Source organism: Mauremys reevesii, linkage group 18, assembly GCF_016161935.1.
Source record: "Mauremys reevesii isolate NIE-2019 linkage group 18, ASM1616193v1, whole genome shotgun sequence".
In the NCBI taxonomy this organism is placed as follows: Eukaryota; Metazoa; Chordata; order Testudines; family Geoemydidae; genus Mauremys; species Mauremys reevesii.
Window position 1 is genome coordinate 4886152 of NC_052640.1, and position 13933 is coordinate 4900084.

Consider the following 13933-nt stretch of genomic DNA (forward strand, 5'->3'; position numbering starts at 1 on the left):
CTTTCTCTCACTTCCAGGGCTCCGGTTGACTTCACTTTCCGCTGCGTACTCCCAGTTCTCAGCAACCCTGCCAGCAAACTCGCTGCCACTTGGAGCCATTCTGACCTCAGACGGTTTGCGGCTAGGAGGTGGGTAGCTTCCCCGGCCAGAAGCAGCAGCCGTTGGTTCACTGCCTGAAAGCACAGCAACAGCAGCAGCAGGGAGGTTGGCTTTTCTCGATCACAGTTATAAATCCATCCCATTTACATGTATCACAATCACCCCAAATGGAACTCTGGGAATGTCGTCAGACCCGGGGATTTTTTTATTGCCCAGAACAATCGTGTTTATGAAGCTAACGTTGCTTTGTGGAAGGGCAGCTTCCAGCTTTATCACCTCCTCTGCCACGAGCACACGTCACAGCAAGGGAGGGAGAGACGGGAAAGGGCAGAGAGGAAAACTGAGGGGAGGGAGAAGAAATGTGCTAGCATTAGCCACCTAGAGGAGAAGGACAATGGGAATGAAGGATTAAGCCGGAGGGGATGTACCGTGGCCTGCTTACAATAGCCAGCTATCCCCAGCTAGATGATATTGGTTTCTTGGAATCACACAAATTTGATCAATCAAGCCACCAAAGCCAGCCAAGAAAACCGGCGGCTGTTAGCAACAGCCAGCGCGAAGGTGGCCGGCGGAGAGCACGCTTTTGAAGAACAAAATGACCCAGGACTCATTCCGTCTCACAGTAGGGTGAAACTCAACGGCATGAAATGTATGAGACTGCCTGAATTCATCCAACAGATCCAAGCAGACGGCTTCGCCACGTGTCTCCAATCCAACCATTTTGTTAGGCAGATCTGGAAAGAAACAACTTCTCAGCAGATTCTGGCTACGCTCATTGAGACCTCAAGTGAAGCCTGTCATCTCTAGCTAAGGGTTGCAGTCCTGCTCCTTCGCATGCAGTTCACTTCACGCTTTGTGCCAGCTGGGGGAAGCAGGAGCTCAATCAATTGAGTTGCTCCTGCTTATGCCAGCTGTGAATCTGGCACGTCAGCTGTTTGCACCAAACCACAATTACAAGCATAAATGCACAAAACACTGTTTGACAGCAATGCATTGGGACGAAATACCTGTAAGGACGCATGACCAAGCCCAGGGAGTCTTCTAAAGAGGCACATGTATGACTGGGTATTTTGCAATATTCAGGGTATGTTACGCCATGCAGGGACACTTACAGGTCCTACTGAGCAATGGCTTCTCCTCAGCTCAGCTGCTCGGGGGAGGCTTGTAAGAGTGGATGCTTGGGAGACAGAGGGGGAAATGCCTTTGGGAGGTCGGGTTCTATGCGCAGGGGCCATAGGGCTAAGTTGAAACTCATGCTGGAGACTTTTCCCTTTATGTTAATGTCTCGTGCTCACTAACGAAATGACAGCCTTACTGTGCCCTATATTCTATCACCTCCCCTTTAAGAGACAACCCCGATGACTGTCTTTGTCTTTATTTACATTCATCTGGTGCCAGCAGTCTGAATAGATAAATTACAGCCACGCTGGTTAGTGATTCTGGTCTCCTCTTGTTGATAAATTGCAACCCCCGGCTGGAATGCAAAAGGTCTCAGCACTTACCTGGCTTGTGCTGAAGATGCCAGGTATAAATCTTTCTTACGACATAAATGGTATCTTTACCCTTGGATGAATTCTCAGGGTCACCACACGCCAGGAGAGCGTGTATAGCAACAGGTGGGGGGCAGCTATGTAAGTGCAGAGAGAGTTAACGTGGGGAAAAAACGTGCCTCTCGCACCAGGAGCCTTGTCTCTGCAGAACAGCCGGGATATATACAAAAGGCAGCCTTGGGAAAGTCATTGGCACACTACGAGGGCTCTGATAACCAGGAGCAGCCTGGTTAAACAGTGATAAACGGTCACACGCAATAATGGTTTAAAGGTCAGTTAAGACCCTGCCTACATTGGGGGCAGAAATGCGCAAGCGGCAGCCATATTTAAACAGGGTGACTGTCTCCAGTCATCGTACACAGGAAAGGTTTTGCAGCATGGTTGGGCTGTGGGCTAGTGTGCTGTTTAAACCAGCTGCATGCTCAGGAACCCCTCCCCACCCACAGGGCTGCTCTCAGTGGGTGAAATCCGCCCCTGGGCAGAGGTCCCAGCAAAAGGCCTAGGCCTTCCCCTCAGCCTTGGATTGTGGCGGCCTCCAGTTTTGGGTGTCAAGGCAACCAAAAATCCGAGGCTGGGGGGACTTGAGCGGTGTGTGAGTGCTGCGCTAGCCATCCGCATAGAGCTGAGTTTTGCTCAGTATGGAGAAAAGTCTAAAGGCCTGGTTTTCATTCGGGCCTAGAACCTGCAACACTATCTGAGTTCAGTGAGAGCAGCAGGTGCTCATTGCCTGGGACAATCAGGCCAGGAAAGATTCAGCCCTGGCATAAACAGGGGAGACTCCTAAGCAAGTGCACCTGCCTACATCCAGGCCCAAGCTTTCCCCGAGCCAAATCAACCCCCCAGAGTCAACTGCATGCGTCAGTGCTGGGAGCGGAGAGTGCACGTAAAGCGGTGACGTAGCTCAGGGTGTTGCCTTGCCAGATTTCCTGAGCGAAAGCTGGGGGCGGCGGCAGCCAGCCTCTCTCCGCTTTCCATTCAGAGAAACTTTAGCACCTGAATTCCCGTTCAGGCTTGGACTGAGGCACCTGCAGGCGCATTGCCAACGGGATGTGTCACAGCCACCAGAGGGTGTTCTCTGGCCCATCAAGAGCCAGCAGAGCCATTGCACAGAATCCCAATCCTCCCTGCATTAGTCACTGCTCTCAGCCAAGCTCGCAAATCTTTACCTGCTTCTGGCCTCTGTCTCGTCCCCTTCCTTCCCCTGTAGGCAGCAGGATTCTCTTCTTCAGAACTATAGCCACGTTCAGAATCGTGGCTGGGGTCACGGGATTTGACTAAACAAACAAAAACAGACTTGGATTAAAACAGACACAAAACCCAAAAGCAAACTGCAACACCGTGCAAATCAACAGGCTAGTGTGTATATGCACTTCTGCCTTCTACTGGATGGAAACAGAATTGCTCAAGTGTGGGTCATAAGCCCTATACTGCTAATGGCAAATGGAGATTCTCCTTTAGTGCATGTGGCAGGGCCTGTGGTGTTGGAGTCTGGGCGCTATTCTGCTATCACTGTGGAATGCTGAGTGGCTACTGTGTGCTTCAGAGGCTAAAGCCCTAGGTAGCCATGGCTTTGTCAGAATATTGTGTATGCACTTGGAAATTAAACATGGCTTCACTAACTAATAATCGAAACTTCCAAGCTATTGAAGGCAGTTGGGCATCTGCCCCAGCAAATTCTGGCTCTGGAATAAATTCAGGGAGGAAACCCTTTATTAAGGAAGGGGAAAAAGGCATCCATAGCTTAGAAACAAACCTGGTTTCCTGCCCACTCCCCTCTTCTCCTCAGGGCCACCTGAAAGGAAATGGAGAAGGTGAATGTTTGCAGCGACACGAGGCTGAGGGTTCTGCTTTTGTACTGCTGGCCAGACCTCAGTCTGCAAGAGCCATACTGATCAGTGACACTCTGCTGCTCTGACGACAAAGTAACCAGCAGGCTAATCGTTATTCTGACAGCCTCAATGTGCCTGGCATTAAACGTGGGGGTCAGGTAATTCTATGGGATTTACACTGTGATTCAGATTTTAATCATGGGGCTACGATTCCAAATAAATAGGCCGACCTGGTGATGGCAGCTCACAGCCAGGCAGGAGAACTGAGCTTGGGACCAAGCACCACCCCTCGCTCCCCACCAGCCACGCACAGGAGTACAGAGAGAATGCTGCACACTGTGACCCTGGCTCTCCCCAGTCCAGGTAAGGGTCCCCAAGGAACCTCCATCCAGGACCAATGAAAGCAGGTTTCATCCCACCTCTGTCCAGAAGCCAGGGGCTGCCTGATACAAGGCCAGGTTAAAAATCAGGGGGAAAAAAAAATCTTGGACCACCCTGCCAGGAAAGGCAGATGTTAAGGAAGTGACTGTAACCCAATTGATAGGATAGATGTGAGTAACAATGCTGCCCCTCGAATAATACCACCTAGCACCTGTAGAGCACAGGTCACCTTCAAAGTGCTTTACATTCATGTATTTATTCATACCTGCCCCCCTGGAGTAGTTAATCAGCAGCATCCTCCTTCACCACAATGAGAAAAGTAAGGCTAACCCACCCCCCGGGTTCGGCGAGAAGCCAGGACTGTCAGTGCTACCAACAGGCAGTTCTTCTAGCTGGAAGCTGTAGTAAGCTCGTATCCTCTTTGTGGACCAGGCACTAATAGGGGCCAGCTTCCCACTCGGTGCTAGTATTGCCATTCTAGGGTTGTGGTCTCAGTCTCTTTAACGAGGTGTCATCGTCAGCTGCCCCTCTCTGAAGTTTCTCTCGCATGAAGGGTTTTGGGGGAGGGGTTGTGTGACTCGTATTAAATAACCTGACAATACAGTGAGGAGCATGTGAATCCACGTCAGGAAACACCCCCTACAGATACAGCTCGGCTCTTTCAATTTTAACATTTCAACTGAGAAATGGACAGGAGGTGGGAGTGCCCCCAAAATAACTAAATTCCTGTGAAATGGGTGGTGTCGGTGTAAAAATACCCTGTTATGTGACAGGCTTCCCACAACTACATTACAGGGATAAAAATAACCACTGCAGAAAGGGCTTAATATTTGCAATTGATTAATGACAAGAAAACAGTGGAGATTCTATTATGACTTGTGTTATGAAGGAGGTCAGGCTCAGTGATCACAGGGGTCCTTTCTGGCTTCATAAATCCAAGATGAGACCAATCCAGAACCCCAACTCCAAACATCCCCTGACTTTGGGAGCTTGAAATTTGGACCTGAATTTTGCAGCTGACCCATCTCTAACCATAGCTTTGGACAGAATCCTAAGAAGTTCCCGATAAAAACTCACAAGCAGCACAAGCCAACTCCCACTGAAATCAACAGAAACATTCCAGTTGGTCACCTGGCAGACTGGTCACCTGGCAGCAGGTTTTCAAGCCGATATTTACACAATCTCATGAACAGCACTGTTTTGCTATGGTCCCCGTGTGACTGCAAGTCCAGCCACGAATGAGTGAGTCATTTCGGGGCATGGGAGGGGGTCACAAGAAGAGAGGGAAGATTAAACAAGCTAGCAAGAGCTCTGGATTCTTGCTACAGAGAGGGGTAGGCTGCCGGAAGACGTTTTTCAGAATGGAGGAGTGGAAGCACATAAGAGGAACGTGGGAAACAAGAGGCGAGCACCTCTAAGCCAGATGCCACGGGCATCATTGCTCAGCAGGACGGTACTGGTCACCTCTCTGGGTAAATGAGCCTTTTCCATAGCATGGGAAGCGTTCTCTGAAGTCATCACACCCTCCCCCCCCCCACACACACACACACCTGTTTATAAATTACAAAGGAAAAACTGAAGAGGAAATTAAATGTAATCAAAAGCTTTCATGCACTTACTGGCCCTGTTGATGGATTGCAGAGGGGTGGGGGAGAAACCTGGCTGCTGCATGTCCCTGAGCATTAGCAGGCAGGCACTTTTAGCAAACGCGCTAATGAGAGAGCAGCCTGGTAGAGGTTTGAAAGCCAGCACTCTTACCGTAAGAGTCCTGTTCGGCAGGGGCCCCAGCCTCAGCTTGGCCTGAGCAGCACAAACAAAGAGCAATCAATGAATGGAGCGAACACTCACACCAAGATGAAAAGAGGAGGAGATCCGCAATGAGCACTGTAGTGCTGTCCTCCTAGCCAATGCAGCTGTTAGCTTGAAGCATATGTGAGAGTTCATCCTCCTGGGACAGGGATGTATGGCTTAGATTAAGGTAAAACCAATTTCCACTCACAGGGGGTTAATAGCCTACAGTACCCTCAGCATCGTGAATTTACAGGGAAGAGGGGACTAGGTAGAAGAAGCTGAGCCAACCGTTACAGAAAAGCCGGGAGAAACAGGCGAGTTGCAGGGCTTTCTGAACGTGGCCAGGATCAGAACTGGGCATGGAAGACAATGAAGCCTTGTCTTAACCACTTGAGGAATAAACTAAAGTAGGATGCCTCAGCCTCAATCTTCAATGAACAGACAATTATGGGATCCTGAAGCTCCAGGGACATCCCACCAAATGGAGGTCACCTACTGGAAGAATTTTAGCTGTGCTTCCCCATGAGGTTTTACTGATCAGGATTTGAACTCAGGATTGAGGCTCCCTTCCCTGTTTCACTCCATGCTGGAATTTAGCAGAGATCCTCCCAGCTGATTAGATGCATATGATTAAGTTAGCGGAAGCTTTTGAACAAGGCGGTGGGCGGAGTTGCTCTCCTTTATCTCCAGACCAAAATCAAAATCCAAGGCTCACTCTAGAGAGCACCAACCAGGCTGCTGGTTTACTGTGTGAACACGCCTGTCGTTCTAAAGGGCACTGCAGCCCACTGAGCGTTTTAACTGAATCCATAAGGGGTCAAAATTGTTCTGTTGAGATTTCTTATTGTAATTGCTGCAGTACCAAGGTTTCGCATTAATCCACTTTCCCTGCAATCATCTCAGTGACTTTGTCTCCCTGCACAGGGCACACTTTGGTACTTACCGCAAGCGTGGGTGGGGCTTAGGTTAGAGAACCTTTAAAAAGCTACCCGGGGCCTTGGAGATCTTCTAGGTAGATAGGGCACAAGGGCTGAGCCTTGAGGAGTAGGGGATGGAGCCACCCAGCTACCCCCAGGAAAAAAATAAAAAGGACAAAACTACTAGCAATAAAACAACTGGGTATTTTACTGTCAATGTGTGTTCACGTAGGGATGGAACTTCTGAACTATCACTACCAGATACAGTGCTCTATTGCCATGAGCCACCCCACCACTCCCTCAGGCTGCGTTAGAGAGAGACAGAAGGACAGAAATCCACCCCCTACCTCGGCTCGGTGTGCGGGAGTGAAGTTTCGGGTCCTGAGCAGGTGGCTCCGAGGAGGCAGGTTCGCCGGGGGCTTGCGGCGGCTTGTTCTTGCTGACGGGCATTGGCTGAGGCAGCACTTGCTTCGGCAAGCCCTTGAAGAACCACGCCCCTGAACGCTTCCACACCTGGGAAAAGAGGCAGAGCACGAGGGAGGTTCAGAGGGAGGTTCTCGCTCTCCCGAAAATGACAGCGCTTCATCCACAAGAGCATCTATTTATTAAACAAGGTGGGATGTGACCCACATTTAAGGGTCAAATCAGCTCTCAGCAGCTGCCCCATAGCTACATTCTGGCTGGGCAGATCAGCCTTCGAGAGCTCGTTTGATGCTTATCACCTTGTTTATTGAAATGATGAGCATGGTACCCAAAGTGATGGTGGGTGGAGCCTCCTGATAGCCAGCCTGGAATTAACTCTCCAGCCTGCTTGAACAAATGATTCTAGCTTTTCACACACAGCAGTTTTTTGACTCACTCTCCAACTCACAAGCATGCTGGGTGATTGTGCAATAGGCAGGGCCATGGTGAATGGTGTATCACATACACCAGTGCAAAGTGAGTGCAGAACCTTGCCAGCCCAAAATGGCAGCACCTTACGCCCACTTGGCACTGGGGCAAATGACCTGACCAGGCGCCATGAATTGGGTCCTTGTATTCCAGACTCAACAGACACATGGAGTACCAAGGCTCCAAACTTCACCTCTCTTTGAACAGACCCCATGTTACAGAACATCTATATCCACAGAGCTTGAAAGCAACCTGTCAGAAAGGGAAAGTCTCCAAGTAACCTAGTCTCTCAATTTGTGAGCGATAGTACAGAAGCACAGGGCAAGCCAATTGACAGGGCTGATGACCATGAAACCCTCTCCAGAACAGATGATCGTTACATGCAAAAGTGGTTAATTTTCTTGGGGGGAAACACATCTTCTTCAATCTGCTTTTCATTAAAAAAAAAAATTGCCCCTATCTATACCGAGAGGGTCCAGCTAACTAGGAGCTGTTCATCTATCAGTGGGAGTTTGTCCACGGAGTGAGGGTAGAGAATGTGGGGGAGAGAAGAGAGAGATTTAAATGATTGAATGGCTTGGTAAAGAAGTTGGCCCTATATCTAATTAACACAGTTCCTTCCGGGATTCTTGGGACAAGCCTACTCAGAATTAATATTGTACGAGCATGCAGCCAGCCCCTTATATAATGCTCCACGTGGCAGGATGCTTAATATCAAGAAATGCTTAGGACAACTATCGTTAAACTCTGACTTAAAACCGCTACCGATTGTGGAACCACTAACCTGCAGGACATCCCAGACACAGGATTTAATAAAGCATCACTGCAGTAGCAGAGAGGAAGTAAATCCAGCCAGGAGCATTGCACTAACCTCTCTCTGCTCGCTGCAGATCTTGCACAACCAGATGGAATGAGGGCGGCTGTTGGTCGCCTCGACGCCACACTTCGTGCAGACATTCTACCAACAAAACAAAGCACACGTTTATGGCACAACGTGACACTAAATCGCTGCAACAGAGCATTGCCAGAAAGGCCTTGTGCAGAACAATAACTGACTCCTGCTGTAGTTAAAGACTCACAGTCATTCACCCTAAGGGGTGTGTTTGGGTCTGATTTCAAAGGTAGAAAAATAAATGATCAAGGAAGTTGAAAAAGTTAAGACTGAGACTTTGCCAGCAATGCTCACCAGGCTGTGATGCGGCGTTAGAGAGAGTCCAAAACAGGAGGACATTTTGCACAGCATATGTTCTGCTATGTCAACGTGCAACCGAGGGACATCATTTCAGATTTAGTGATAATGATTACACTTGACATTTAATATGGCACGTCTCACATTCAAAATGGTTTAAAAATGATTTCTCATGAACCCCCCAAAGCCATGCGGGGGTAGGCTCATTTCACTGAGGCATAAAGTTTAAGGTTGAGATTTGCAAAGCTGACCAACAGATTCAGACTAAAGCTGGGAAATATTTTCTGAAATGTCTTGATTCAAAAAGACTTTTTGTTCTGAAACTTACTTCAATTTTTTTTTTTTAAATTAAAAACCTGAAAAAAACTCAAAACCTAAATGAAAAACTCAACACTTTGCTCTACCCAAAACAAATGTATTTTCATTTTTTCAGCACTGCAAGTGAACAAGAAAAAAAAATTATTCCGCCAGATCTCATTTAGACACACATCTTCCATTAAAACTAATGGGAGTGGTGTATCTTATTCCCCGACTCAGTTTTCAAAAATCTCAACCTATGTGATTTGCTCAAGGGAGTCGATGTCCGAGCCAGGGTAGAACACAGGAGTCCCCGAACACACAAGCTGAAGGTTGTACCATTAGTATTATCTGCTGTTCTCCAGCTCAGCCTAGGTGAGGTCTCACCTTTTTGCAGTCCTCACACACGACACAAGCTGATCCCAGCTGTTCTCCGCACAGGATGCAGCGATTGACCCCATCGCCAGCCACATTCTTGCGCATGTCTTCCAAGCGGTTCATGAGACGCCTGCACACAGAACATGACACGGTAGCACAAAGACAGACAGTGCAAGAGATAGGAGAATGGTGTTGGCGTGCCCAGTTCTGCTGGACCCCACAGATACTTATTTTAGCCCTTTAGTTCATGGTTTCTCAACTAACAACCCAAGGACCAGTGCCGGTCCAAGAGATCGCCCTGACACAGTTTAGGAAAGCATTGGTCCCGGTATCAAAAGGTTGAGAAACACTGCTAGTTAACAGATATATTTCCATTGGTAATGCCCTAGCAGCCACTAACATGACAAAGACTCTTCCTTTAGATCGGGCAAAGATATGTACGACCTTCCCTCTTTGATCAGGTTTTCCCCTCAGTAGCAGAGCCTCCCTCAGACTAACCCAACAAGGAGTCAATTAGGAGGGAAAAGCAGACTAGAAGGAAAGCAGCAGCATAAGGCGTTTGGGAGGAGAAGAAAGAAGAATGGGTACTGTCAAAGGTTAATGTCTCAAGTTCGCCCCCTTGGGGTGAGAGCAGACACCTCACTTACCTCCCATGTTATTCTCTGGGCAACCACAATCCAGTGGTCTTGTTGGAGCGTACAGCCCTCTGGCTGTACCTTTGAGAGAGTCCTCCCCGTTTCAGGGGATATAAAGCTGTCCAAACAATAGGAAAATATTTCCCTGACCCCCATTCTTGTGCTAGGGAGAGGGAAGCTGTGATGCAGCTGCCCTGCCATACACTCTCTGTGTAGCTGCTCTAAGCCGACAGGAGAAAGTTCTCTCAATGAGTTAATTAATCCATCCCCAATGAGTGGCAGCAGCTATGTCAGCAGGACAAGCTCTCCCACTGACATAAGTGCCGGTGTGGACAGCAATAAGTCGGCATAAGTTATGTCGCTCGGGGGTGTCTCATTCACATCATTGAGCAACATAACTTATGTCATGTAATGTAGCCATAGCCACAGAGTCAGATCCTTACAGGTGCTAAGCATGAGCACCAACAGCCCATTCAAAACCAAGATCAGGTTACAGGGAAATGGAACACTGGCCATCCTTTCTCTCTTTCCCAAGAATCCCAGGATCTGTAACTTTCACCATCCTGGACGGCCACCAAGGACCTGATCCAAAGCCCATTGTAGTCAATGGGAAGACACCCATGCACTTCCACAGGCTCTGAATTAGAACCCAAAGCTGGCCAAAAGGGACCTCAATGTAACAGTCAGCACTGCATAATAGACCAAGTCCCAGATAATCCAGTAACCATCCAACCCAGAGACAAGTGTTGCATCATAACTAGCCTGGCAGAACTCAATTTTTATTCTTCTTATAATTTTAATGGATAATATTGAGGTTTATTTTTAAGCATTTTTTCCTATTTTTATTGACTCGTTTTCATAGGTGCACAAAATTATGGGTTTTAAACTTTATTTGTTTAAATGTTCAGAGTTGCAGAAAATTATGGGAGTCAGACAATAAATATTTAATGACAGTCGATATTGATATTTGTAAAGTTAAAACTTTGTAACTGTTAAAAGAAGTTGCGAACATCACATGTCAAAATATACAAAGTAACTATCATTAAAATCAAACTCGCATAAATTCTCAAGCAGCATTTCTTACTTTGTTTATCTGTACATTTCAATTATTATTGATGGAAATATTTTTATCAGAGTGTGAGTGTGAGTGTGAGTGAGAGAGAGAGATGAATAAAAATCTAATCCTTCCAAGTCTAGTCATAGACTGTATGAGTCAGTATGGTTAAGTGAAGATAAAAAGATCCTGTAGGTTGAATGAAGTAAAACATAATTAGGAAACGTAAAAGTAATTAACCTGAAGAAAATGTGTCACTTTCCACTATCATTTTACCTGAAAATATTGAGAAATCTACAGCTGTTAGTGTCCAATCTAATACATTATGGGAATCTCTTGAGATACTCTTAATAGGCAGCCAATTTAAAACAAAACAAAAGAAAGTGCTTCTTCACACAATGCACAGTTAACCTGTAGAACTTGTAGTCAGGGAATGTAGTGAAGACCAGAGGTATAACTGGGTTCAAAAAATAATTAGATAAGTTCATAGAGGATAGGTCCATCAATGGGAATTAGCCAAGGTGGTCAAGGACACAACCGCATTCTCCGGGTTGCTCTAAACCTCCGCCAGAAGCTGGAACTAGACAACAGGAGATGGATCACTCAGAATTGCCCTGCTCTGCCATTCCCACTGAAGCATCTGGCACTGGCCTTTGTAGGAAGACAGGCTACTGGGCTAGATGGCCTATTGGTCTGACGCAGTGTGGCCGTTCTTATGTTCTTAATACACACACAGCATGATAGAGAAACGTTACAGCTAGGTGAATGCTAGACAGTATCTCCAATAAATATTTTCAGGTTTTCAAACAAGTTCCCCTCGAGTGTGTTGTCCCCTCTTTCGCATTTGCTTTACACATGTATTTTAGAAAATGAGTTTATCAACAGGAATGTTGACCCAGACAGTAAATATTGCAGAATATCCATGGAAAGCAAGCTTCAGACTGGGAACTGAAAGTATTCACAGTGGGTCCCGAGTCTAAGAGCCAGGTTAATCCATTCAGCGAACGAGAAATACACCATGTGATTTACACTTCCAATCAAAAACAACTCACATTGGAAATGCTCAATTTTCACAAACTGCTGAGGAATCAGCTACGGACAAGAAGTGTAAAGTATCTGGCAAATAAAATTAAAGCAAAAAAAGCATCTGTTTGTGGCCAATTTATCAAATAATCTCATTGCTCTGAATTATTCCCTAGCTAACAAACACCAGTGTACACTGCGTAGACTGTATTGGCATGCTCCCAGCGCTCAAACTGAGAGGGGTGGGGAAAATGTATATAGCTATACTCTACTCCAAACATACCCACTCTATCTTCATTGAAACAAGAGGCAGTGGTGAGATGTATGGGTACCGGAAACATTGTGTCGGAGGAAGCACAGTCTAACTGAGCAAAGGGCACCAGGTCAAAGGGTTGTACATTCTTATCCTGGCACTCCTATCCTATTGACTTGCTCTGCGATCTTGGACAATCATTTCTCTCCCTCAGTTTCCCCAGCCCAAAAAAAGCGAGGATTACACTGCTGTCCCTATCCGTCAGAGAGGCCATGACGATTAACCTTTGTCAAGCACTTAGAATATGTAAAGTTCTAGACAAATAAATAATACTGTTCCTCAAAATGGCAATACTATTTCCTTAAATACCTGTGCCCGCTAGTTACGGTCACAGCCTGCTTGGGAACTTAGTCAAAACCCTTCAGGACTTTTCTTCTAGAGCTGGTCAAGAACCGAATTTCCATTCTGTGGGAAATTCCAACATTTCAGGGAGAAAAAAATCATTCCAATTTGAAACAAAAAGCCAAAATTCTTCAATCTCCCATCAAACTAGAATTCTGAAAATGTGGATCCAGGGCCTTCAAAACATTTTGTTTGAATAGTGTTTTGGTTCATTTTGTTTCCGCTTTAATATCATATTTAAAATATTATATATTATACATGGTGCATATTAGTGAAATAAATATAAATGTTGAAATTAAATGACTTATAGAATATCAGGGTTGGAAGGGACCTCAGGAGGTCATCTACTCCAACCTGCTGCTCAAAGCAGGGCCAATCCCCAGACAGATTTTTGCCCCAGATCCCTAAGTGGTCACCTCAAGGATTGAACTCACAACCCTGGGTTTAGCAAGCCAATGTTCAAACCACTGAGCTGTCCCTCCCCCCATGAAAGAACACTATGAAGCATTGTGACTTTTGCCTATTGAAAGGTTTCATCAAAATCAACATGTCCCCATAAAATGTTTCAATTCCAAACAAAACTGCATTTTTCTATGGAAAACTTCTGTCTAAAAATTTTTGAGCAGCTCTAGTTTCTGTCTGTGAAAGGGATGCAGGATGAAGACAGCGTATTTTCGGGGATGGCATGTAGTGTATTAATAATGCCTTCTTTACTTTTCTAAGAAAAAAAATTAAATATTTTACTTTGTTGCAATTGTTAATCTTTTGAGTAAAATGCAAAAAGCCCACCAGAGACTGCAACTGTGCAAACCCATCTGTGTACTGTGCAGGTGAAGAGACACAACTAGCAACTTCTGAAAAGCCAACAACAGAAACAGAAGTTTGCAAGCTCTGGAAAGACACAACACCACAAAAGGTTTGAGTGGTAAACTGTACAACTGGTTAACTTACAAACCAGCTAGCTAAAAATAGCAGAATCTAAAATGCATTATTTATTCCATTCAAAGCGGGGGCGGAGGGGAAGCGGGGGAGAGAGATCCTTACTTGAGAGAATTTCAGGGGAAAAAAAAATCAAACCCGCAGGGGCTTTATACACTCCCATTGCAGTGTGACCCAAATCTGACAAAGCAGCTAAAACAGCATCCATTAAAAAAAAAAGACATCGTCCCTCATGTCTTATGACAGTTACACGGACCACACTTTCAGATTATTTACAAACTATATGATCCCTAATTTACATGTGA

At 46.2% G+C, this 13933-nt stretch overlaps 1 protein-coding gene across 7 annotated transcripts in view; it reads right to left on the bottom strand.

Moving 5' to 3' along the window:
• Window positions 1-13933, bottom strand: part of RPH3A (rabphilin 3A) — a 133812-nt gene that overhangs the window by 36500 nt on the left and 83379 nt on the right. For 4 of the 7 annotated variants that reach the window (XM_039505229.1, XM_039505232.1, XM_039505228.1 and 1 more), the window contains exons 4-10: window positions 9332-9452; window positions 8330-8416; window positions 6915-7080; window positions 5618-5659; window positions 3403-3441; window positions 2816-2923; window positions 12-173 (exon numbers count right to left, since the gene is read on the bottom strand). In XM_039505229.1, the coding sequence (XP_039361163.1) occupies window positions 12-173; window positions 2816-2923; window positions 3403-3441; window positions 5618-5659; window positions 6915-7080; window positions 8330-8416; window positions 9332-9452 (725 nt within the window). The remainder of the gene's footprint in view (window positions 1-11; window positions 174-2815; window positions 2924-3402; window positions 3442-5617; window positions 5660-6914; window positions 7081-8329; window positions 8417-9331; window positions 9453-13933) is intronic. The other 3 variants (XM_039505234.1, XM_039505233.1, XM_039505231.1) reach the window with 2 other exon arrangements.